Here is a 26,986-nt window from a genome sequence, read left to right as displayed (position 1 = left end):
AAAGTTAAGGCAAGGGTGAGGACAATAACAGTAAGAGCTACTAGGTATCAGCTTGGACTTGTAAGTCAGGCATCAGACTAAGAGCTTTGCACCGTACATCTAACTTAGTACTGACACCTCTCTGAGGCAGACCCTGTTTGTTATCACTACTCCCACTTTAAACATGAGAACACCGAGGCTCAGAGACGTTAAGTCACTTGTCCATATTCACAAAGCCAGGAAGAGCTACAGCCGGGACTCAAACTCAAGTTCATCCAATTGGAAAGCCTGCACTCTCGGTCACTGAGCTTTGCTGAACACCGTTCGCTGCTGAGGCACCTCTATTCCTTTAGTCATTGCCCACTTATCCTCAGGAAAACTGCCCCTCGGTCAAGGAAGGAAGTCTGGGGTGTGTGTGCACACGCACGTGTGTGGGCACACACACAGGCTCTACACAGCAGCAGCCTCTGGTGGGGTTTACATGGCTTGGAACAAGCATGCAAAGACCCGTACTCCCAGGGACAAAAATTCAGAGTGAAGGACAAAAAGCAGCTTTAGCGTCAGCAAAAACTGTCACATTTAGGGATGTGTCTGAAGCCAGCGGCTGTCTTTGGTCTCTCTTAACCGGCACATGTGTCTTTCTTTGGCAAACATTCTTCCGGCTGCAAACTGATTTAATAGAACTAGCATAAAAACAAACATACAAACCAAACATCTGAGCGTCTTCCGGCGCTGGTAGAAGCAATGCGAACATCTGATGGGGGCTTCAGTCATTTGCGTTCTGTATTGATTTGCCCTAGTTCCTCAGTGCTTCCTTAATGATCTGTCATTCGCAAACACGCGACTGAACACAATATATTTCTAGCAATACATAAGTCAACGTGATGCCAGAGGGACTGGCAGGGGCATAGCTAGTGCAGGGCCACGGCAGCAAGTCACCTGATAAAGAGTTTCTGGAGCTGGATTCGAATATTGGTTGCAATAATGGTGGACATCTACCATTTATTGAGGGCTTTCTATATATCAGACACCGTGCTCTTCACACACTGGCTCATTTTATTCCTTCAGCAATACTACAAAGCAAGTAGTATCACTAATATAATAACAACAGAGATGAGGCATGTGGGCATATGTGACATGAGTCATTCCTAACCAGCTTTGCAGAGCACCTGGCATTGCCTACAGAAAACCGAGGTGCAGACACAGAGCCAGATTTGCTCTTCTTATTATATGCGTATTCTCAGATGCCTCCAGCAGACAAATCTTTGTTGTCAACTTAGAAAAAAATGAGAACTTGAGACTAAAGCATTCTATCATGTCACATATGTAACATGTGCACAAGCTTTTTCCTTTTAGATTCCACTTAGGAGCTTTCAAACGTTGTGCTAACTTTCTATGCAATTAGGTTATATTATTTAATCTTCATGGAGAATCTCGAGTAGGGATGATGAGCCCCATTTTGCAAAGATGGGAACTAAGTGAAACATGAGATGTTAAGAAAGGTACCCAAAGAGGCAGAACCGGGATCCAAACCCAGGACTATCTACCACAAGGCTCTATTCTTAATTATTCTGCTGCCTGATCAGCTTCACCTTTATCCCACCTGCCCCCAACCCACCCCATCCCCCCTCCTTCCACATGGCAGCCCCCCAGAAACCTCGTGTCCTCAGAAGAAGATGTGGTATGTATATACAATGGAATATTACTCAGCCATAAAAAAGAACAAAATAATGCCATTTGCAGCAATGTGGCTGCAGCTAGAGATGATCACACTAAGTGAAATAAGTCAGAAAGAGAAAGACAAATACCATATGATATCACTTACATGTGGAATCTAAAATATGGCACAAATGAACCTATCTACAGGACAGAAACAGACTCACAGACATACAGAATGGACTTGTGGTTGCCAAGGGAGAGGTGGGGGAGGGAGAGGGATGGACTGGGAATTTGGGGTTGGTAAATGCAAACTATTACATTTAGAATGGATAAACAACAAGGTCCTACTGTATAGCACAGGGAACTATGTTCAATATCCTGGGATAAACCAGAATGGAAAAGAACATAAAAAAAAGAATGTATATATGTGTAAAACTGAGTCACTTTGCTGTACAGCAGAGACCGGCACAACCTAGTAAATAACTATACTTCAATTTTTTTAAAAAAAAAAAAAAGAAAAGAATCCCGGATGTTGATGATTTCCAGAGCCCTCCAGCCCTTTTGCTCTGCTGGCTGCTTTGTTTTTAAACTTTTCTCTCTTTTTAAAAATGTCCCTGGTGACCAGTATCATGGGGGCATATTTGCTTTGTTTAGCAGATAAACCATTGTTTATCTCCCCACCCCAGATAAACAGTGGGGTTGAGGTGAGGCTAGATGGAAAATGGGGCTACCTTTCCCCCTAGATGCTTTTGATTTAGGATTTGACGTTTAAGTCCATCCACAGCCTTTCTCTGGCAACTAAATTCACCTGTTATAGCCAAGGGCACGAGACCCGGGATGACACTAAGTGGAGGTATAGAGCAAATATGGAAGAAGATGGGACAGAGATGAAGATGAGGTTCTAGGTACAGATGGCCCCTCTCGAGCCCTGAGGCCAGGAGGGCGGAACGAAGACCACAGAACAGAAGAACGTGTGGGCCTCTGGCTCTTCCCAGAATCTATCCCTGCTGGAGGCTGGAGCGGGTTCAGAGAAACGACACGGAGCAGCAAGAACAGTGCTGTTGGTGGGAGCTCAGTTTTGAGGAAAATCTGCAGTGAACTGTCTCACTGTGGGTTCTCTGGAAGAAAGCTGTTTTTAGAGGAATTGGCTCTGCTATTCAGGGAGACCAGTGCACACTTCTCTGAGCTGCCTTGGCTTTGAAAAAAATCTAAAAGAGTCTGCCAGATTGCTTTGCATGAGAGATAGACCTTCCTTCCCCTGAATGTTGGGGAGTGCAGAACCCCTCCCAAGGTTCAAGAGCATCACTACCAGCTAAGGATTGCACATATAGGGAACAGAGAACCAGATGTGGTGCAGAGCGACGCTAAAGAGAAGGAGAAATCTGGGTTATATAGGTGGCTATGGACATGAGGTGGAATTCTTGATGGTAAAAAGAGAAGTCATGTTCAGATGTCCTTGGGATGATAAATCAGACACTTCCTGTGCATCTTGGGGTGTATGCTACAGTTTCTCCTCTCTGCTCCCTCTTTCTCATCTTTCAACCTCCCCCACCTGCTGGTCTTCTCTCATTGATAAGAGGATGAATTTTAACTGCTCAAAAGACTTTTAGGGGCTTCCCTGGTGGCACAGTGGTTAAGGGTTCGCCTGCCGATGCAGGGGACACGGGTTCGTGCCCCGGTCCGGGAAGATCCCACATGCCGCGGAGCGGCTGGGCCTGTGAGCCATGGCCGCTGAGCCTGTGCGTCCGGAGCCTGTGCTCCGCAACGGGAGAGGCCACAACAGTGAGAGGTCCGCGTACCGCAAAGAAAAAAAAAAAGACTTTTAGGCCAACACACAGATCCCCAGGCACGAGCTTCGTTGCCTCAGAGAACAAACAGGTTTCCTCTGCAAAGGTCTCTCTTACATGTCACCTCTCCCAGTATCTAACCCGAGAATCTTGCCTCATCTGCTTTAATGCCTCAGCTTTATTTTATCACAGAGGAGAATGAGGCAAACACAGCAAGAGGAGTTCTAGGCAATCTGTCTGGTGGGTCGTGTGTGCCCGGTCAGCAGGGGCAGCCTTATTTGCATGTCTGCATACATTTGTATGAACATGAGCTATTGCCAGGCTCAATTCACAATGCAAGTGTCTAGCCTAATTCTTGAACCTGTTCTCTCAACCATAGTCTGCAAAGAACTGACGGAGCTTTATGGAGGGATGTTCCACAGGTAGCTTCAGCTCCTGTGATGTGGTTTCCAACCTTTCTCACCATGCCTAATATAAAAGTGGTGGTAGTGGTAGCCGCAGTTGTAGTAAAAGAATACCAGTCGCTGCTAACATAGTATATCCTCTGTGCCAGACCCAATACTAAGCATCTGATAGCATATATTCATTTCACTTTCACACAAACCATTAAGACGGTACCACTAGCCTCTGAATTTTTCAGTTGAGTAAACCAAGACTCAGAAACGTTATTTGCCAATGGCTGAAAGGCAGGGCAGAGCTAAAATGTGGGTCTGCCTGGATTCACGGTCTACACTCTTAAGACCGTGCTTGCTGTTTGTGGCTGCTTATTTTTAGAAGTACTCTAGCTAGGTTGGCCATTCCCAGACTTCTAGATTTCATAGGCTAGGTGGTTACAGACCTCTTATTTTGTCAATTAAGGCAATCTCTGTGTGTCTATTATATATAACATTTATATATAGACTTATAATTATATAATAATAATGACACATATGATTAAACACATATTTATATTACATACTCATCCTTCAGTGGCCATCATTTTATAAAATGAAGAGTATTTTTAACAACAATGATAACAGAGTAAGGAAGTCTAGAAATTTAAAACAAAGGACACTTCTTGAAATGGAATATTTTTGCTCAATGCAAAAATATCACATTGTTCTTGTTATTCTTTTTTTTTGCGGTACGCGGGCCTCTCACTGCTGTGGCCTCGTCCGTTGCGGAGCACAGGCTCTGGACGCGCAGGCTCAGCGGCCATGGCTCACGGGCCCAGCCGCTCCGCGGCATGTGGGATCCTCCCGGACCGGGGCACGCACCCGTGTCCCCTGCATCGGCAGGCGAACTCTCAACCCCTGCGCAACCAGGGAAGCCCTGTTCTTGTTATTCTTACTTGACCTCATTTAAGGAAAAACTCAGTAATAATCAGACAGCCTTTCAGAAATAACTAGTCTAGCTTGTCAACGTTCCTTTTAAAATTCAATGTCCAGGTGTGAGCCCAATGGCCCAGGTATGGTCTGGCCTCCATGGGTCGCATCTCCAGTGGGGACGTCTGTAATTTCTCTCCCCCAGACACCTGAGCTGTGTGCCCGTGAGGCCCAGGCTGGAGGTATAGGGATGTAGAGTGGGAGAGGCGGGTGGGCAGGCCCGAGCTCCTGAATCAGGGCAGGCGTGGGGACGGCTGTGGTCTGAGACCTGGTCAGCGGAAGGTCTGTGGTTGCCAAAGAGAAAAGATAAAAACTGGCAGATGGAAGCGGAAAGGAACAAGGCGGGGCAGAGAAAGAAAGCAAGGTGCTATGGGAATCTGAAATGAGATGAACGTTGGCAGGAGTTCTGTCTTGACACCCTTGTTGGGAGGCCCAGCGTCCTACCCTGGCATGGATAGAGGGGATGGCTCTTGTAATGAGGAGCACAGGGTTAAATGGGTAGAGAAAGAGACTGGGCTGGGGAGGAAGGTGGGAAGACTGTGGGTGCAGAGAGGGAAAGAAGGGGGGGGTGGATCAAGGGAGGGAGAAAAAGAGATGGGGGAATGGTACAGAAAAGGCAGAGAGGAGGGACAGGTGTAGGGTGAAATGGGGGACGAAGGGCAGGGGGTGGGGATGGGCGGGACAGGTGTGAGGTCTAAGTGAAGTCCCAGGAAGGAAGGGCTCTCCAAGGCTAGAGCAAGGGACCACAAGGAGTGAAGGAGAGTCACAGCAAAGCACAAAGGGAATTCACTGTTGGTTTTTGCTAATAGAAGACTGACGGCTGAGTGAAGGTGGAGGAAGGTACAGAAGGTGTGGATTTCAGGGCCAAAAGAACACACGTGGCTGACTAGCTGCTGCCTGTGGGAAGGGTGTGGAGGCATGGGTTGTGTCCACTGGGGCTGGGGAAGAACGTTTGAAAGGGAATCAGAGAAAAGCTGACAAAGCAACTGAAGAAAGAAGAAACAAAGGCTCCCCTGTTGTAAGTTATATGTTTCTTCTCATCTCAATCAGGGTGAAACCAAAGTCATTAAAATGATCTGGCCCCTCATTACCCCTCTGACCTCATTCCCTGACACTCTTCCTTGTGTTTCCTCCACGCCAGCCACACTGGCCTTCTGGTATACCAGGCACAGTCCTACCTCAGGGCCTTTGTGCATGCTGTCCCCTCTATTTGCAATACTCTCCTCCAGATATCCACTTGCTTTTTCGCTCACTCACTTCTTTATTTTTCTCCACCCAACCTACCATCTTCTAACATAATATCTAATTCACTTTGTTCTGTTTATTGTTTGTTGCATTGTTCCCTCAACTAGAATGCAAGCACCATAAAGGCAGAAATTTGGCCTATTTTGTTCACTGCTGCTCCCTAAGCACAGAACAATGATTGGACCACAGTGGGCTCACAATAGATGTTTGTTGAATGAGTGCATGAATGAATGAAAGGGTCAATGGGTCATCTATTGGAATGCATTGGGAACAGAAGGGCATGCATAAGAGGAGAAAGAGGAAGGGGGGAGGGGAAAAGGGAGGAGGAGGAAGGAGAGGAGGGGGAGGGGGAGGGAGAGGAGGGAGAGGAGATGATGCAGCAGAGAGGTGAGGGAAATGTATAAAATATCTTTTATTTGGAGGGTTTTATCTAATGATGTTTCTAGTTGGGGGGGTTCCATCTAATCATGTGTTTAATAAAGCCATCTAAAGATGAAGGTAGAAATGAAAACAGTTATTGTCATGTAAAGAGTGACCTTCAGGTCAATGTTCACTGACCCTCTACTCAATCCAGAATGAGACACTGGCCATTTTCTAACATATGAGAGAAGAGTGGACAAGATTAAGCTACGGGGACAAACAAATTTTACTGGAGTTTTGGATACCTGTGCACACACATAGACACACACAATCTTGTCTCATTACCTAAAGGTCTAACCTAGACGACAATAATCTGATTTGAAATGATTAAGAGCTCAGTCTCTTGCTCAGTAACAGTAGCTGTGAAATCAGTTCATTATTTGTATACTTTCCTCCTCCACCACCATTTTATAGAAGGCTTGCCCTTCTGTCAAGGGCTATATTAAGTGCTTTACATGTGGTATTTCATTTAGTTTTCACAATGACCCGTTCAGTAATACTATAATTATCACATTACTATAAATGAGAATACTAGAGACGAGGGAGAGCAATTGTTTTGCCCATAATCACAAACAGCTAGTACATGGTAGAGCCAGGATATAATCCCGGGGTGACTCTAGGGCAGGGACTGGCCAACCTTTACTGCAAAGGGCCAGACAGAAGATATATTAGGCTTGGTGGGCTGTAAGTTCCTCTGTCACAACTATTCAGTAATGCCCTACAAGAACAGCCATAGGCAATACATAAATGAATGGGTGTGGCTGTGTTCCAATAAAACTTTATTTACAAAAATAGGTGGTGGACATACTTGGCCCATGGGCTGTCATTTGCTGACTGTGCTCTAGAATCTATGCTCTTGACCCCTGAGCTATCATACCTGGGAAAGCCTGGAAAGAGAGCAAAGAGATTGCTGAGTGCTTTCAACAGTCAGCTCTAACAGCCCAGCATGCCGCCAGCCTGTGGGGGACTGGCTGAGACCAAGAGGCGAACTCGCCAGGGACAGAGGGCGGCAGACAGGCACTTACATTTCAACGATGCCCTCTGGCAAGTTGGCGGGGATCTCCATCAAGCCCTTCCCTCGACAGTCCACGATGTTATTACTGCAAGTGCAGGCTGAAGGGCAGGAGATGGAGTTGGCATTGCAGGATGGAGGCTCTGAGTGCGGGCCTGTGGGACAAGAACACAATGGTCAATTCACGTCAGTGTCAGCAGCCGCCTGGGCCTCTGTGTCTCTCAACCAGCTTCCCAAGGAGGCAGCGTTACCTGATCAGCTACCTGAAAAATCATCACCAGCGAACATCGGCCCTCAGCTGGGAGACACAGCTGCCTCTGGCTAAACATTCAGCCAAGAGGAGAGAGTCTACCCTTGACCTGACCATTTCTAGACTGTTCCACTCGCTCTGTCATCCCCTCATCCTTAGTCTTTCAGAGACAGAGTTGCTCTCAGAATCAATCACACATGAAAATATGCCCCTGGTATGCAAAGAGCATACACTGGGACTACTTTTTCAGGGAGTCCAATGTCTGAATGACATTCCAGGGTTTTGGGCTTTTATCTGGGGCTTGGATACCACATGTAGACACGCCTTCATTTCTTTCTCAAGTGGCTGGAAATCACTATCAAAACCAAGTGGGAAGAGAAAAGGTGACAGAATTTCCTCACTTGGGGCACTGATGTTGCCCAAGTGTCAACAGAGCCATCAACAGCGACATCCAAGGCCTTTTCAAACAGCTTTTATGTCCAAAGAACATGCAAATAAAGCTTATCTCATTAGGAAAAAAGTGAATAAGTTACTACATATTTTGGAATCTTAGTTTTTTTTTGTTTGTTTGTTTGTTTTTGTTTTTTTGCGGTACGCGGGCCTCTCACTGCTGTGGCCTTTCCCGTTGCAGAGCCCAGGCTCCAGACCCGCAGGCTCAGCGGCCGTGGCTCACGGGTCCAGCCGCTCCGCAGGATGTGGGATCTTCCCAGACCGGGGCACGAACCCGTGTCCCCTGCATCGGCAGGCGGACTCTCAACCACTGTGCCACCAGGGAAGCCCGGAGTCTTAGTTTTGTTTGAGGTGAGAACCCATATGAATTTATCACAAAGTGGTAAAAAAAACCCAAGAAAATGGCAAGGAAGGAGCTTATTTAGAAAGCCGAATGAAGATAAACATATTAGCAAACTAACTCAAGATTCAAAGAGTCATAAGAATCTTAATCACTTTCTCTGGTGGTCACACCAAATTGCTAACAGAAGTAAATTCAAACATTTTAAAGACGCTGTATAACAGCTATGACTGTTTCTTCAAAGTAAGGTAAGAATCGCAAACCTGTGGTTAGTCTTTCAACTGTGGACACCGTGGTCCAAAAGGTAAACTCAACCCAATGGCCTTCTCAGGACCTTATCCCGTTCCTGGGGATCCAGCTAGCAGGGATGATTTCAATGTCTTTCCAGATCCACCTCCCTGAGCAAAGGGCCATGGGCTGAGACCAAACTCCGACTAACTCTGCAAACATCCTCACTGCTCAGACATGGACCGTCTGGCTGGGGACTCTTGGAGAGAGATTAAATGTGAAGCATGGAAAATATCTGTAGGCAAAGATGATTTTGGTTTGGCCCCTGGAGAGGCTGAGGCTGGGAAGCCAGAGAGAGTCTAGCTACAGTGGTAGAACCAGAGGACTGACCGGGCCTGGGGCAAGTCCTCGTTTGGACAGTGAGTGAGCCTTAAAGCAGAGGCTCCCCTCTCCACGTTCAACAGTCCCTATACTTGGGGGTGGTCCTTCTGCAAGACTCAAATCGATGCCTATGGCTTAATTTGGAACATTTACTTTGCCAGAAAGTGCAACCCAGTGGCCAAACATTCTTACTTCCCTTGGCCTCACTTTCACACACACACACACACACACACACACACACACACACAATTTAAAAACATCCTCTTAAGTGGAACATTCGAGCAAATATTCTTGTCTAGGGTACAAGGACTTCAAACTCTCCAGTGTCACACTAGTGGATCTAACAGAGACCATGGAAAATGCCAGAGAGATGACAACTTACATTAAAATCCCCAAGTGGAACATTCTCTGAGAGAGAGGTGGTGCTGGCTTTGTTCCAAACTGGGAAAGTCTTTACATTTCTGAGAAAATGACAACCCCAGACAGCCAGCCTGTAAGAACCTCAGATCAGGAATGAGACTGTTGTGGCCCAGAGTGTGGGCTCTGGAGACCCACTGGCTCAATTTGAACCCTGGTTCTATCCTATCATCCTTATGTCCCCGTGCCTCAGTTTCCCCTACCTGTAAAATGGGGAAAACGACCATAGTTACTTCATAGCATGGCTTTATTGCTAAGGCAAAGGAAATTTAATGCATGTAAAATATCAATATTTAGAAGGGGCATTGGCAAAGAGTTAGCGCTTAGTCGTGTTATTTGTTATTGTTTTTGTTATTATTATTATCATTATTTTGGGGCTGCACCATGCAGAACACAGAACTTCCCAGACCAGGGATCGAACCCTCGCCCCCTGTGGTGGAAGCGTGGAGCCTTAACCACTGGACCACCAGGGAAGTCCTGTTGTTGTTATTATTAATAATGGGTCTGGCTCTGCCACGAATTGTCTACAAGACCACAGGCAAGTCACAGTACCCCCGCCCCCGAGTTTTACTGCTGCCATCTTGGTGAAGTTTGGACTGCGTGACTTCTGAAGTCCTTTCTGGGTCTAGAGATCGACTGCTGTTCTTCAGAAAAGTGGAAACAGAAGGATCAGAAGACACCTAAAAGCTTTCCCTCCTCTGCTGCATCTCTTTGCAGCTGGCAAAGAGGATCTACAGTGGGCAGGGCTCGCGTCCCCTCACCTGCATCCTCCCACGGAGGCTGGGAGCGCCAGGACTGCAGGCGTCAGGGCTTTTGAAGTGTAGATGGTGCTCCCCAAAGAAAACTGCCATGCCTGGCCCTGAATATCAAGGGGCTCCGGTGCCTGACCAGCCAGGGAGACACGCCACATCCCGCACCTTCCTGGATGGGAAGCATCAGGGGCTCCATGGAGCCCTGAGCCTGAGCACTTGTCTTTCCATCCACTGAGGCACAGGGCATCAGAAGGCCATCCCTCTTTTGATCTGTCAAAATATTACTTAATGGGGTGTGTCAGAAAAGAGCGGAAGAAAGGCATTATGTTTTAGGGCTCACATGGGCAACAGAAAGTTCTGAAATGGAGTTTCTTCAAAGGTACCCCTTCTGACTTCTGTGCTGAAATGAATTCTGTTTCAACCAGACCCAGGCCGCAGCCTTGAGTCCCTCTGGGAACGAGCAGTGTCTTTCACAGGGTGGCTCTGATTTGGAAGAAAGGGTGTGCTACATTGCAAAGGATGTTGTCAAGGCCAAACAGGATTTGAAAAGCTTCCTTAACCAGGTCACTAACGACACCTTTTATTACGCAGAGAGAAACAACGGTAATTATAGTCTCTGTCAGCATCCCGGGCTGGCAGCTCCCCAGCTAGGTATTCACACATGGCAAGGATGCTACTCTCTGGTTGAAACAAAACACTTCAGGTTTAAGCCGGGGTTGAAAGATGAGTTTGCTTTCCCTGGCAACACTCCCCCTTAATCAATGCTGGAGGAACCAAGCCTATTTCCCTCTGGGTCTCTGAGTCCTGTGTGGTGGGAGTCCTTCCCCTTTGCTTTCTGTCTCTGCACAGAGTGAGACTAGCATATAAGTTCTACAAGGTCAGTGACCTTTTCTGTCTTATTCATTATTATATCCTCAGTGCCTAAAAGAGGGCCTGGCACAAAACACTCAATAAACACACCTTGGGTGAGTGAGAGGATGAATACATGATTGAAATTGCCCCAGAAGCCTTAGAGACATGGGGACCGAATGCCACCAAGCTACGGAGGTGAACGATTCTTCTGGAAGGACCGTGAGGGGAGGCGCTCTGAGTTCTGAGTGCCCTGGGCACTGGCCCATAGCATCAGCCTCAGAGTGGGGAAACGGAGTGGAAATGGGCGGACAGGACTCTCGTGACCGAAGCTCAGGTCTTTCTATCACAGCAAAGGCCAACTGTCCAGTCCCCTGAGGCCCCCTCTGAGCCTAGCTCACCTGCACAGGTCAGGTGTCCTAGGTCCTCTGTCGACCTCTGTCAGCAAATCCATCCCGCCCAGCCTTTCCTGTCCACACACATTGAGGCTAAAGAGAGTGACGCAGGAGACAGTAGATTTCCAAGGGGGACAAAGTGAGGAAACACCTACCTTTCTACCCAGAAAATGCTATGACTACGAGCTAGGAAGAAGAGAGGAACGCGAGCAGAGTTTTTATATTGGGGTAGAAGGAGTCTCTGCGTCTCCTTGATGGAAAGGGCCTCTCTAGGTGGGTGCCTACCTGCATGCACGTGTGTGTCCCTGTTGTATAATGTGTTCTCAGGGGGGCTAGGAATCCTTATGGTCCTCGAGGGAGCCTGCCGGCTGGTACCACTGCCTCTTCTCCCTGGCACAGCAAGGGCCTTAAATCAGAGCGCATTGATGAACCAGCAAGCAGACCCCCTGTCATGTACTTTCTAAGACCTTCTCTTATAAACTTAGGAGTGCATGCGGGCTTGTTCTTCCTTTCTTCATTTTAAAATAAGTGCCCAGGGGCTTCCCTGGTGGTGCAGTGGTTGAGAGTCCGCCTGCTGATGCAGGGGACACGGGTTCGTGCCCCAGTCCGGGAAGATCCCACATGCCATGGAGCGGCTCGGCCCGTGAGCCATGGCCGCTGAGCCTGCGCGTCCAGAGCCTGTGCTCCGCAACGGGAGAGGCCACAACAGTGAGAGGCCCACGTACCGCAAAAAAAAAAAAAAATAAATAAAATAAAATAAAATAAGTGCCCAGGTTCTCTGCTCTCAGAACTCTTCCATTCCCAGTGCTAAAATGCTACTGCCCTGGGGTGGAAGGATGTCCTGATCAGAGTAGGAAGATGGGGATGTGGGCCGAGTACCTGTCTCTCTTCTGGGGACCCATCTCACCTTTCCTTAATCACTGCAGCTCTGGAATTTCAATCTGGAGCCAAAGCCACCTCTGTGCCTAATAAGGAGGTAGCTGAGATGCCCGGCCTCCCTTCAGATGTCTCCTAAGACTCCCTGGACTGTGGCCTGATGTCTGGAGGGAGGGCAGAGCAGAGCTTGGGGGGAACGGAGGTGCTGGCCCTTCCCACTCTTACTGGTCATCAAGGGAGCTGCTTCCCAGCCCAGGGGGCTGTCAACGAGCGAGAGGGCAGGAACGTGTTCCCAGCTAGACCTCTCACAGGGCAAGTGCCTGTGGTCACCGGCATGGACATTGTACCAATTATCCTCCCTCTGCTGACTGCACAATTCTCCCTCCAGGTCTGAGAAAGAAGAAAGATGGAGAGGTGACCGGGGATATGATGATTGCCCAGCTCTGACCCCATCTCTGTTCTTCTGCTCATTGGCAAATGGGAACGATCATCACCCTGAAAGCCAAAGGCTCTAACTTGTCTGCCCAGATGAGTGGGGCAGAGGTCACCGAGCTCCAGACCCAGAGAGGGCCATGGAGATGGTGGGGGAAACAGAAGCCCTGAGAGAGGAGTGTACCTGCCCGTGGACACAGTCGTGGCCAATCTAATAATGACCATCATTCTCATAATAGTAGCTAACGTTTATAGGATGTTTCCTATGCACTGCATTGCGTGCTTTGTATATATCCCCTCACTTGATGCTCATAAAACCCCTGTCGTAGATCCATTATTATTATTCCCATAATAGAAGGGCTCTTCTACCATCTCCTCTGCCAGAAAGACACCCACCATGCCTCTCTATTGCCATGAAGTGGAAAACCATCAAAGCCTTGGAAGCTCAGGAAGCAGGAAAGGAGGCTCAGGGGTGAGACATGTATTGTGTCAGCTACCCTGGAGATGGCTGCACACTCCTGCATTAGAGCCGTTGTTTCTTTCTGTCTTTAAAGAGGACTTCACCCAGTAGAGTGTGGAGAGTTGGAAAATCAACTGGCCTCGTGAGCGCGTGGAAATAAATGAATTCCAGTATTCAAATTAAGCATCCCTGTTGGCCTCTGGTCTTTCAAAAGCCAACAACAGACTGCAATGACAATGGGACTTGAGCAATTATGATGAGAATATAAATGAATGTGATTTAAATACCAGAGGCATGATAATTTGGAGAATGCCTAAATAAACCTAATAATCTCATTCCTTCAATGTCCAATTATGGTGTTTTAATTAAAACCTCCTAAGGAAATGGGTGGCTAGTCATGGCTCACCTTAATTAACTTTATACCTAGTAACTAGTCTCAAATTAAAAAAAAAAAAAAAGAAGAAGTTTCTTGTTTCCAAGGAGATACACCTATTTCATTTTTAATAATAACTGAGGAAGAGTTTGTTGAGAGGCTCTTAGGATCCAGCACTACTCTAGGTATTGGGGCACCGGAAAAAAATGTAAGACATGGCCCCTTATTACTAGAAGACAAGATTAATCTTCATGAAAATATATCTCACATTCAAAGGCAAAGGACAGATACATGTGAAATGGGTGGACAAACCAATGGGTTCAAAGATATTCAGAGGAAAGAGATAACTGACTCAAGAGGTCAAATATTTAGCTACTACCCTTGAGTTACAAATTGTAACTGGTAGAAACTTTCTCAGATTAAGGGATCAGAAAATTGACACATGGAAGACAAATCCTAGAGTTTAAACTCCGAGATAAGCCCTTTAGCTAAGGATGGAAAAAAAATTCAACTTGCAACTCATGTGAGCCTAATCATGGCCAAAGCAGAACCTTTTCTCCAATCTGCTGTATGAACTCATAAAGTCCACTGAGGGACCCTTCTAGTCCTAGGGCCCTAACTTCCCCTTAAAACAAGGAAAATGAACAGAGAAATCCTTTCAGCAAGAGCTAAAGGAAACCAAGCAGTCCTGTTGCATATCATAGAAAACTGTTAATAATAAATAAAATAAGAGTCTCCCACCCTTGTGAAAAATGCCCAGCTGTCTCCCCAGGAGAGGAAAACAAATGCCCTCGATTGAAGGGGACCGTTGACAGAGGGGATGAATTTTGCCAGAGTGCGCCACCAGCAAACTTCTGGGTTAGCTGCGGTGATAAGGAACCAGTAGGCCGGACTTCTGGGGAGAAGAGGCTGGGCTCCAGACAGCCAGATTTGATTCAAAGGCAGATATCAGGGACGTGGGCAGGCAGGGCCCTCACAGGCTGAGAGAGATAAAGCTCTTTCCTGTCTCTGGAGTCATGCGTTGGGTGAATTTTTCGATACCGTGTAGGGGCGCAGGGAGGTTTTTCTAAGGCTGCCTCAACAGGGGCCGCTGGTGATGAATACGCATAGGGATGGTTTAATTGCTGCCCCATGCCTTTCTTTCTCCTGAGCGGACGACTTCTATTTTCTAAGAGATGTCCATGCTCCTCCTTTCCTGACTGAAGTCCTCCTCCTGCGGGTTATGGGAGGAATAGCTTGGACGAGGAGGGACCCTGGTGGTTTTGCAGCTTTAAACAAGGGCCATCAGGTCTGTCCCAAACCGCCTCACTCGGATGCCTCGCTGGGCTCTGCCGTGGGGCAGGCCCTGCACCCTCAGAAGTGGGCTGCATCTCATGGTAGGGGGCTTGGTCGGTACATGAAAATAGCCCATCTCTTTGACCTCCTGTGCGTGCACAGGCTGTCTTGCTCCACGCTGCTTCCTCTGGCATCCTTTTATCACAGCCTCACCACCTACCTTGAACAAATCATGAAAGACGTAGTACTTTTGGGAGAGGGTGCTCCTCCTGAACCCCACTAATGAGGGCGGTTATTCATTCGTTACAGATGTTCAATTCACCAGTTCTCCCTGCCGTTGTATCTGACTGACTTTTCAGAACGTCGCCCTGCACAGCATCCTATTTTGAAGCCTTGAGAGCCTGGGAAAAGCATCTAAAAAATTCCCCCACGCATAGGGGCCCTAATATGTCACTCCCCTAAATTCATACTACTAGTGAGAGGGTGGAGATTAACAGCATATTCATGTCTGCAGTCTGTGGATTAAATTCTCGTGTCCTTAAAAGACACCTGGCCTCGTGTGAAGAAGTCACAGCCCATCACTAGCAATGGGCTTTGATAGCTATAAACAGGGGATATGATAAAGGTCATAGTCACCTATGTAACTATTAACCCACCTGTGAGATCCAGCTTTTTCAGAGGAGGGAGACCTGGGGCAGTAACATTTCCAGGACCCAGGAGGATCAGCCTCCCGGCCCTGGGTTTTGAGTCCTGACTGCTGCTGGGTAAGCCAATGTCTCGGCGCTCCCTTGATGGGAAGGTGCTTTCGTGACGAAGCACCTTCGTGTTGGCATTCGTGTTGGTGTGCAGCTTTAAACTTTGTACCCACCCATAATAATGTGTTTTAACCTCCTCCCTAATTAGTTTTTCTCAATAGCTTTTGGATGACTCCTGCACTCTATAATTATTTCTTTCACTGGCACTTATGCCGATATTGTACCCTTTTCCTAATAATTACTGTAATTACAGTCACTATATTTGAGTTGGGTGTCTGTGTGATAAACGGTTTTATTATGTGTTTGATGGAAAGTGATTTCTAAGTGGGCGTCTATAGCAAATTGTTGAGGTACTGCTCTGAAACATGTTAAAGTGTTTTTGGGTATTAAATGACTTGATAAAGTTGGAACATGACAGGAGAAAGCAGCAGAGCAGCCTTTAGAAGCCACTGGTTCCCAATTCCAGGACTGAGTTCCTGGATCTCAGGAATGCATCTTTGGGGAACTCCTCAACTGAATACTCTTTTTTTTTTTTTTGAGGAAATCAAGAGATTAGCTTACTTCCTTGCCACCAGAAAAGAGAAGAATGGATGGGATTGGGCAATGTCAATGAAAAGTAAAAACAAACAAGCAAACAACATTTAGGACCCAAGGCAAAGGCGACATCCTCTGGGAAACTTTTCTCAGGTCACTCAGCCACCTCCCATCCTGGAGAGATGAGCTGCCTTCAGTCATGTGCAAGCACAGCTCTGTTTTCAGCACTACATGGGCACCTGTACTTCTATTACAGTTCGATTACCCACAGATCAAACTCTCGTGTTTGCTCAGCATTTTGTGGGCCCACTAAACTATAATAATTAAGCTCCACTCATTAGCTCTTACCAAGTGCTGTGTATTATGCTAAGTGCTTTATATGCATTATTTCATTGAATCCTCCCACCCATCCCTGGAGTTATGGACTACGATTTTTTCTATTTTGCAGACATGCAGTAACTTACCAAAGTCACACACCATTAAGGGACAGAGCTAAGATTTCCAGCCAAGCAGGCTGACCTCACAGCCTCTATTAGCCTGACTCTCAATTTCTAGGAGCAAATGGGCGACAGGAACGGGTTTGGCCAATGCTAAAGTACCTAATGGACTCTGAGGCTTAACAGGAAGTGATTCATGAGCTCCTTGAGCATTTTCCTTTATCAGATGGCAAGAGCCTCTTTTCTGGAACACACGGAGGCACCTTAGAGTTCTTTAAGTGACTGGCGAATGCTGGGGCAACCTGCGAGGCTCCACACCGAGCTCTGGGGTGTGTGTTCAAGGCCCAGGTGATGTTAAGGAGAGCTCACAGGTGGGCGAGTCACAGGACAGGAGGGGAGGGGAGTGGTGGGGTCACCTCACCTGGGCACACGTACTCCTTCTTCTGCACGTCCGCCACGTTGAAGCCCCTCAGGTGCACAGGAGCCATGCAGAGAGTGAACTGGCCGATGGTCCGCCGCTGTCGCAGCCAATCTGAGAGCCAGGCCAGGTGACAGTCGCAGTAGAGGTGGTTGGAGTGGAGGCGCCTGGGAGAGGGAGGGACAGAGGGAAGATGCCGTCACAGCAGGAAGTGGGGAGGGTGCCACTGTCTGAATAGAGTGGGCTGAACCTCCGTGCCCTTTGCCCAGTGTGACAGTCCTTGGGAGCCCAGGGGAGCACTGTCCTCTGCACTGCGGAATCACCACAGGAGCCTCAACCCTGTGATTGCCCAGCCACAAATGACAGTCATCTTCTCGTGCCGGCCACATCCAAGGGAGGCCTCCAGGCTTCTGAGCAATTCCCATTTTTTAATAGTAATTCCACCCTTTTCTTTCCCACTCAGGAAAGGCTCAACCCATAGCAGAGGGAGGGTGACATTATTACAGCGATGATCCTGATTCAGGTCAAACTTCCAAAAGCGTGACTCAGGTGTAGCTTTCCGTACTTTAGCTAGCCCTGGTTACAGATGCTTTACAACAGCTTCTTAATCTCCACGCTCCAGTCTGTGGTGAACTGTGGCAGAGATCTGCTGTTGTCTTTCCTCTCCTTCCTTCGTTTTCTCTCTAAGGGTCCCTTTAATGGACCCCCTGTGTGTCATGCTGGTGAGCCTAAAACCAATACCGCTGTGTGTACTAGCTAGCGTAAGCAGGGAACAGAGAGAAGGGTACTTTCTGAAGGATGCACCTTCTCTTCACCCTCCTATTTAAATAAGGTGTTTACAGACTCTTGTAATCCACAGCACTTTCTCCAGAGTGCCCTTCATAGCCTTCCCAAGTTCAAGTCCACCTGGTGTATTTGCTATTCTGACTGGTTCGGTGCCTCTGAAAAGGCTTTTGATCCATCTTCAGGACTCCTGGGCTTTCTCCCTCTAGTAGCTGTGGTTCCAGCTCAGCTTCTCACCCTGGAGTGAATAAGATTCCTGAGAGGAATCTTCAGGTTCCACGTCTGAGGGGAGCCTCATCTGCTTAAGTTGAATTTCCTTTCCACTGTCTGGAGGGCAACCTAAGGATACCCAGGGGATCCTAAAGGTTCTTCCCCAAGGTTTCTGCATCAGGGGTTTCCAACTTCCACAGTCCCTACAAACTTAGATCATTAGCAGTGGCGGTAGGTGAGTTTTAGTCACGACAGCTTATCATACACTTGGCTTTCTGATGCAAATTTCAACTGCCCCATCCTGCATCTGCTCATCAGCCAGCAATATCTTGGGACTTTCAAGTACTCTGTGTCATGCCAGTTAATACTGAGTAGCAGACCGAAGCAGTGGCTCAGCCTACATCCATGTCTGAAATGGAGACAGCTGAAGGGCTCTTGACCACACTCCACTTAGCGTAAGGTCAACATTGCTAAACATTGGCCAAGTGTAGCTCATCTGCGCTGCCTGCCAGCAGAGGCTCCCTGGTCCTGCACGGGTGCAAACCTCGGGCAGGCCAGGGCCACCAGGGACCTTGGCAGACTCAGGGTGGGGGTCCCAGATCCCATAACATCAGACTGACTAAACGAACCCATATCCCACCTAGAATGGCATTTTTTTCCGCTGAAAAATATTTGAAAAGATTTTTTACGATTTTGTTGAAACATGATTAATTTGGATGTTATAATTTTCTTTTTGTATTTCAGAGCCAATACTTAAAAGTCAAAGACAACTACATATACCCCCAGGACCAAGATACTGCGCCTATAATGGGCCCCAAGCAATGCTCGCCTCTGAACATCAAAGCTCAGGCCCCGATGCTGTGGAAACAAGCCTGGCTCCCTCTTAGTCTGGCACTCCAGGAAGAGGTACGACAGGTGGGCAGGGGCAGGGAAGGCAAAATCCTAACCTGGAGGGAAGGACCTCATTTCTAAGAAGGAAGGCAAGACCTCTGTGTATTCAACAAAGATGACCACTTTGTGCCAAGGGTGGAGGGGGGCCTGGTGTTGGACTTGGAGCTGGTTACTCTTTCCCAAAGAGTATGAAGGGGAGGAGGGAATTCCTTTTCTGCATCGGGACATTTTGGGAAATTGCAGCATGAGGGAAAATGATCTGTCTCCTGACCCATCAGTGAGCTGCTGAGAGAGAGAGAGAGAGAGGGAGGGAGAGAGAGGGAGAGAGAGATGATTGCGCGGCCAGGAATACACCACCAGGTATTAAGGCTGTCTAAGAAAAAAGTGACAGTGGGTCAGTTCTTAGTGACAAGGCAGAGCAGAGGTAGGCTGCAGTGGCATGCCCAGGTCGAGGTGCCAGAATTTTTTGTGTGCCTTTTAATGAGTTTGGCTTTTATTAGGAAAGGCAGTTGCCCTCTCTGGCACTGAGGCATGGAAGCTAAGGAAACAAGGCGGATCAATGCAAACAAATTCCCATCAGTTCCAATCAGAGGTAAGAGACCAATGGAACAACAAAAATGAGGTTTAGGTAAGTCAGATCCTTACTGAGCTGATTAATTTCTGGGATAATCAAAATGTCAGCGGTTTCCCTTTTGGAAGTTTATATTATGTTGGTTTTTCCTTAATCCCCACTGGCCAACCCCAAGCTACCTCCTTTTTTTTTTTTTCCCTTTGCGGAGCACAGGCTCCGGACACGCAGGCTCAGCGGCCACGGCTCACGGGCCCAGTCGCTCCGCGGCATGTGGGATCCTCCCGGACCGGGGCACGAACCCGTGTCCCCTGCATTGGCAGGCGGACTCTCAACCACTGTGCCACCAGGGAAGCCCAAGCTACCTCCTTTTTTAACCTTGCTACAGATGGCCCTTATCCCTTTGTCCACTTCTGTAGGAATTTCTCCTCTTGTAAGTACGACCATCGAAAAGAGGTGACCCAAACTGCTTTTGAATCCATGTGAAGGCTCTTGTCAAAAGCCCAGGACAGTGGACAGGCTCAGATCTCCCCCTCTTGGAATTTTACGCAGCAGAAGGGCTGGAGAGTCGAGCTGGGCAGAGTCTTTCAAGCTGCCTTTTACATCATGTTCCGTAGATCAAATTGAGCAATGTCATCCCAAATACGAATGTCAAAAGAAAAAGAATCTTGATGATCTTGAAACTTGAGCCCAGACGCTGCCAGGAGTATTTCTAGTTTTCTTGAGTGAGAAGAGACATTATCTTAATTACTTTCAATAACTTTTGTGATGGCAATGACACAGGGAGGGTGGCCTCCAGTGGCCTTTCAGCCATGTGGAAGCTCCGGTCTCCCCTTCCTCAGCTCACCTGATGCTCTTCTGCTTTTGTTCCTACTGAACGGAACAAGCTCAGGTTCTGATGTCATAGTGCCAGAACCTGACATAGGCTCTGTGCTTTTCGACTTTGACCTTGGGCAGCAATCTAATCCTGGGCCTCAGTGTTACCATCTATCAAACGGGGATATTAATGGTGCCTCCTTGCTTGGGCCGTTGTGAGGATTGAAATGATTCACGGAAAATGCTAAGCACAAGGCCTAGGACCCCGTAAACTACCGAAGAAATGTTTGCTCTTATTATTCTCACTGTGAGGAGACTAGCTCCAGACCTCAGGCTCTTCCCAACCCAAGGCCCTGCCTGTACAAGGCTGTCATTTCTTAGCCACCAAAGCATCAAGGCGGCTGGGTGGTTCCTGTCCGTTGTTCTGTGGTCTTTGCAGACAGAAACACCATATTTCATGTTGGCGAAACCACTTTTACAGAAGATAAGGTGAATGAATACAAATGCCAATTTGTAAAAGGTGCCTTTTAGCCACAGATGCTAAATTAAATTTCCAGCAAATCCTTTTAGAGAGGGTCAGCGTTCATTTTCTATAAAATGTGGCTTTCTGAATTCAATATAAAAGCTTTCCTTTAGAAATCCCATTTACGACTTCCTTCCTCTCTCCTCTTCCCCCCTTTCTCCACCACCAGCGCTCCCCCCTCACCACCGCACTTTAATTACAGTGAAGGGGGATTAGTCAGCTCAAGTCTCTGGGGAGTTCTCTACAGAGCCATCTCTGAAATTAAACTAAAGAGAAGACGGCAGCAGGCAGGGAGCAAAGAGAACAGACGAGATTGATGGATTGATCTGAACTCGTCAGATGAGTGTTCAGGACCACAGGGAAGGATGACAGCAGAAACAAGGAGAAAAAACTCTCCTACCCTCTTCCCCCACCCTTACAACAACCCAACAAAGGTCCAGACCTCATCACCTTCCCTGCCTCCCGTGGACCCCTCCCTGCTCTCTTATTGATGCTTTTCAACTGAAAATAACAGGAGGGGAGGTAGAAATCACAAAGCAGCAGCCCACAGGAGCTGGACTACCGGTTGCGCAGGTGAGAGCCGTACTTCTTCTATTCAACCCACTCGCCTGGGGAGATGCGGGCCCAGCACCCTGAGGACCCAGTGATTTCTCCTGCACCATCCCCTTTCATCAATCCATCAATCTGTCTACCTAGGCCGCACCATGCAGCATGTAGGATGTGGGATCTTAGTTCCCCGACCTGGGATCGAACCCGTGCCCCCTGCATTGGGAGTGTGGAGTTTTAACCCCTGGACTGCCTGGGAAGTCCCACCACCCTCTTTTAAAAGGAAAGGAAGAAGATAGATTTTCTCGGCTGAATTCTGCTACCCCAGGAGGAACCAGAGGAAGAAATGGGCACAATGATGGAAGCTGAGCTTGGGTCCTCCTTCTATATAATAACTAGTATTTGCTGTGTGGACACCATGACCAGGCACTTTATCTGTTAGTACATGTCACTCCCACCATAACTTTGAGGCAAGCGCTTATGAATTCACTATCTATGAAGAACAGAGAGATGAAGCAACTTGCCCAGAGTACGTGGCGGAGCTCGTATTTAACCTCAGGTCTGTCTGACTCCCAGCTCTGCGTCCTTCTGAGGGCTCTCTGTATCATCTCCTCATCCATTGCTTCACTGACCTTTGCTTCATTCTCACCTGAGATAAGGTCACCTTCTCACTAATGCAGGGGTCTCCAACCTTATAAGTATTGAGATCTCCTGGAGGGCTTGTTAGAAACAGATGGCTGGGTCCACCCCAGAGATTCTGATTCCATGGGTCTGAGGTGGGACCTACAATTTTGCTTTTCAACAAGTTCCAGGTGATGCCGACACTACTGGTCTAGGGACCCCCACTTCAGGAACCACTGCTCTAAGGATTTTCACATCTGCTTGGATGCAATGTTGCTCAGTTGCTTGGTATTTTTAATCCAGATTTCTGGATAAATAGTACGATGATGATAATAATAATATAACTCTAAGTACCATTTATTGTCTACTCTGTGCGAGGCACTTTACTCTTGGGGGCTGACTCTCCCCTACTGCTGTGATATAAACTCCATTGGGCCTCCACCAACACAAGAAAAACATCAAGTATGAAGCTCTTTGGAAAGGCCAGCAGAGTACATTTGCAGAGGAACTGAAAAAGGATTTCTGGCTGAGAGAGGAGAACTTCCCAGGTAACAAAGGCACTAGACCTGCTCTCGGTATGGGGCGCCATGGGGAGATCTGCTTTCTGAGTACACATTCTGGAAGGCTTGAGCCCACCCAACACATTAAAGATAAAGAATGGAGTTACTGCCTTCTGACACCAGAATATCATCCAGGGAGCAGCGAAGTGTGGTGTGTGGCGGGTGGGAGGCTGGGGTGAAGGGGTAGCTAAGACTCCCCCTCCTCTACCGTTCCCAGAGCGGGAAGCAACTGTAGCCTTTGGCAGAAGGATAGAACTGCCAGTGGTACAGGACATGAACTAAACAAATGATGAATCATCACATCCCTGTTCTAAAAGTTCTGTGACGATGTAACACTCATAAACTTTTCCATCCAGGTGGAAAACACAAAGAAGATTTCCCCAGTCCAGGAAGATTCCCGGGGTGAAGAGAATTGAGTTGGCCTGAAGCAGGATGGTGGTTCAGAACCATGGATGGCTCTGTGACCCTTCCCCAAGTCTGCCCTCGCTCACCAACACACCTTAGTCAGTAGCAGAGGGAGGAGGTGTGTGGATGTAGGAACCAAGGGTGAGGTTTTACAAGCAGCTGAGAGTGATGCTCTGAAGCTGCATAAGGTGGGGAGCAGGTGGGGGAGGAAGCAGGGGACCTTTACTCACAAGGTTCGAATCTTCGGCATGTGGTTGAAGCTGGTGACCAGGATGCGGCTAATGTTGTTGTTATTGAGAGTGCTGCGGAGAGAGAGGAGAAACAGGTCAACAGGGCAGCAGTGTGGCAGGTACCAGGATGCTTATGGAAGGTGGGGAAGGGATGGATGTGACTGCAAGAGGGACCATCAATCAACAGCCATGGGTCAGTTGGTGCAGCAGCCGGAGACAAGTCTCCAGATGATAAGAGAATCCCTGATTCCTTTTCCAAGTGGATTCCTCCTTTCCTCTGCTGCCCTCTCAGTACTCACTTACCTACCTGGAGCCATAAGCTTGCCTCCTGAAATCCTACTGTGTTCTGAGTGCTTTGTTACAACGTCGCTGATTCCCACAACTACAACACCAGTTACATATTCTTGTCCTCATTTTAGAGAGAAGGAAACAGATACAAAACATCTTGCTTAGTTGCACACAACCCTACAGGGGAGGCTTTATTCTTGTGTTATAGATGAGGAAGCTGAGCTTCAGAGAAGTAAACCTACTTTTCCAAGGACTCACAGCTATTAAGCTGTGGACATGGGATTTGAACCCAGTACTCGCTTGCTCCAAACTCCTTGCTCTGCCCATTATACATACTGCCTCATGCAGGATGCTATGTGGATAGGTTATTTTGTGAGTATTTTCCAGCCATCTTCTGGCTCTTTAAGCATATCTTGTCTGAAGTGAGTCTGTGAGCTCTGTGAGCACCAGGATTCAGTCTCTGCTTGCTTGTGCCTCCCGATGACCATGGATGGGGGCTCCTCCAGTGCAGCATTGACACTGACTGGTATCTTTGTACAGGGAAAAGGGAAGAGACGGATATGAGCCCCATAAATGGACCAGAATGAAATCAGCCTGTAGGTAAGTACGGCCCTGGGCTTACCCTTCTAGAAGGACCTATCATGGGAGCCCAGCTAGGGAAAGCATGGCAGCCAAGGAAACCATGTGCAGAGGTGGAAATGTTATGTAGCCGAAGGGCCTGTCTGGGTCGGTTATTTCAGTGACTATGCAGACAGAGGCAACCGTTCGCGGCAAGACTGGACCTAGTTCTCAGCTCTCTGACCCACACCTGCCTCACTTTGCATCCCAAAGAGCAGGAGTTGGATAGAGCCCATGGTACGCTCCTTTGTCATGGCCACTTGCTCCTGTGCTCCCCCAAGGCCACATCAGATACTCTCTTCTCACCCATCCCCTCCTCTTACCCTCCCACGGGGTCCCACTGGCCCAGGAAGGAGTCTTTCTTTGGAAGCCTTCACTGGTTAAAACAGACTTCTTTTGCCCCTGGCTCTCGGTAAACACGTTATCTTCCTCTTAAAACGCCCTCTAACATTTTCTATCTTATGCATTACTACAGTCCCAAGGCCTGGTCCATACATGGTTCAGATGGAGTCTTATATACCCTAGTTGTGTGGTCTCAGGCCAATGATCAACATCTCTTAACCACAGCTTCTTCATCGGCAGAAGGAGGCAGGCAATGGTACCTACCTCCCAGGCTGGTAAAAGGCTTAGCAGACAGTATGTGCTCAGTCATTGAGGCTACCGTTTAACTGATGTTGGTGGAGAGAATCTAGTCCTGTCCTGGTCATTCCTGTTCCCCTGACACAACCCCAACCCCCAAGGGAATATAAACAGAGGTGTGTCTGGCACACAGGGGCCCCCGTACACACCCCACCCCACCCAAGGGGCCCTGCACAGATGCTTTCTCCCCTGGGGACACTACTCGCAGCAGGATTCCAGGGACCACATACCCCTCACCCCATGCTATTCTTCAAGGCCTTTGGCCAAAAAGGCCAGGAGGAAATCTATTTACGCAGGCACAGAACCTAATAATTTTTCCTCCCTCCCCCCCGTATTTCTTCTGCACCTACCTTGCGTCTGGCATTATTTGAGGCATAGAGTATGATAAAGAGGAATGAACCGAATTTACACTGCCTGCTTCTGCCCACTCTGGCACTTTACTAATACACCAATTCAGACACTTGACATTGTATGAAGTTGAACCTACGTAGCTATTTTGTTTCACGTGGCTTATCTTTTCTATGAGTGTGTATGTGTGTGTGTGTGCGTGCGTGTGTGTGTGTGTGAATCCATCCTATCTCCATCCACCCAGGAAGTGTTCAGAGCATGTCATCAGACAGGGCGGAAGAATCTGTCCTTCCCATCGGTCCGGGCTCTCCTGCCTTGGTAGGGAGTTTCCGAGGAGCGAGGGCTATGTTCACCATCCCACCCCCTCTCCAGCGGATTAGGAATGCCTCCAGGGCAGAAACAATGCCTTCATTTCTGCTTCTATCCATCCCAGAGTTCTAGGCTCCACACCTGGGGGATACCTAGTTAGGGTCATTGACTCACTACCAAACAAAAATCTGAGTGTCCCCCTTATCTCTCAAAAGCAAAGAGCAAGAAGCCTCTGCAGAAAAGAGGCTTCCTTCCAAACATACCCAGCAACTCAACATCAGGCTGAGTTCACAGCCAGCCCTAATTCAGCTGAATATACAGTACAGTTATATGCCGGGCTTGGATTCTAACTGCATCCGGCAGTCGTCCGGCAGCAGTGACTTATTAATGTATGACTACACTGATATTTAAACGTGAGCCGTAATGAGGGCTATAAAACATTTACGATAATAGCAATTATTCCCGAACCAAAGTGACTAAACACAGTATTCAGACCTTCACGATTTGCCGTGTGGGGCTGCCCGGCCCAGGGACATCAGAGGGTTGCTAACCTCTTAGATGCTGATCTCCACGGCAGCTACAGTTTCTTTTTCCCTAATAGACACAGATTTATTCGATTTCCAGTCTTGGTGGCTTTTGCCCATGCAGGGAGCACTCTGCTCTATCTGGTTCTTGTGTCCCGGCCTAAGCAGCTGGCATCTGATGGAGATGTCACTGTCATAACCCTGATGCAGAAGAGCAGAGTGGGTGACCATGGCCTCAAAGGCAACGACCTGATTTAGATTCTGCCTCTGCCACTTACGGCCCGTGCAACCATGAGTAAGTTTTCATAATCTTATTAAGCTTCCTCCTCTGTGACACGGGGCAGAGAGCAGCATTGATCTCACAGAGCTTTCCTGGTGATTAAACGAGATGGTACTAATCATTGCCAACATTAACCGCGAGCTTATTTTATGCCAGGCAGGCACTGGGCTGAGGGTCCTACTTGTCATCTCATTTCTCTAACCACCCGATGAGGCAGGCACCTTTCTATCACCTCCATGTCATGGATGAAGCAAGTGGTGGTCCCAGGACTTAAATCCACACAAGCCTGACTCCAGAAATGACACCTGCCTTAGTTGTCTAAGGCTGCTGTAACAGATTACCACACCTTCTGTGGTTTAAAGCAACGTACACTTATTCTCATACAGTCTGGAGGTCAGAAGTCTAAAATGGGTTCACGGGACTGTGTTTCTTCTGGAGGCCTCAAGAGGAGAATTCATTTCCTTGTCTTTTGCGGCTTGTAGAGGCTACCATATTCCCTGGCTCATGGCCCCTTCCTTGTATCACTCCGACCTCTTGCTTCTGTTGTCACATCTCCTACTGTTCACTCTGATGTCCTGCCTCCCTCTTAAGAGGACCTGTGTGATGACACTTAGAGCCTGACTGGATAATCCAGGATAACCTCCCCATCTCAGGATTCTTAGTCATATATGCCAAGTTCCTTTTGTCACATAAGGTACGATTCATAAGTTCCTGGGATGAGGACATGAACGTCTTTGGG

General features: G+C 47.9%; 1 protein-coding gene across 1 annotated transcript in view; it reads right to left on the bottom strand.

Annotated features, from left to right (window-relative positions):
* SLIT3 (slit guidance ligand 3) overlaps positions 1-26,986 on the bottom strand; it is a 609,330-nt gene that overhangs the window by 126,728 nt on the left and 455,616 nt on the right. Inside the window, exons 7-9 of the mRNA XM_027084345.1 lie at positions 23,242-23,313; positions 17,092-17,255; positions 7,480-7,621 (exon numbers count right to left, since the gene is read on the bottom strand). Of these exons, the coding sequence (XP_026940146.1) occupies positions 7,480-7,621; positions 17,092-17,255; positions 23,242-23,313 (378 nt within the window). The remainder of the gene's footprint in view (positions 1-7,479; positions 7,622-17,091; positions 17,256-23,241; positions 23,314-26,986) is intronic.

Source organism: Aethalodelphis obliquidens, unplaced genomic scaffold (genome assembly GCF_003676395.1).
Source record: "Aethalodelphis obliquidens isolate GAN/ISIS:26980383/991018 unplaced genomic scaffold, ASM367639v1 scaffold52, whole genome shotgun sequence".
NCBI lineage: Eukaryota > Metazoa > Chordata > Mammalia > Artiodactyla > Delphinidae > Aethalodelphis > Aethalodelphis obliquidens.
This window is presented reverse-complemented; position numbering and strand designations above follow the sequence as displayed.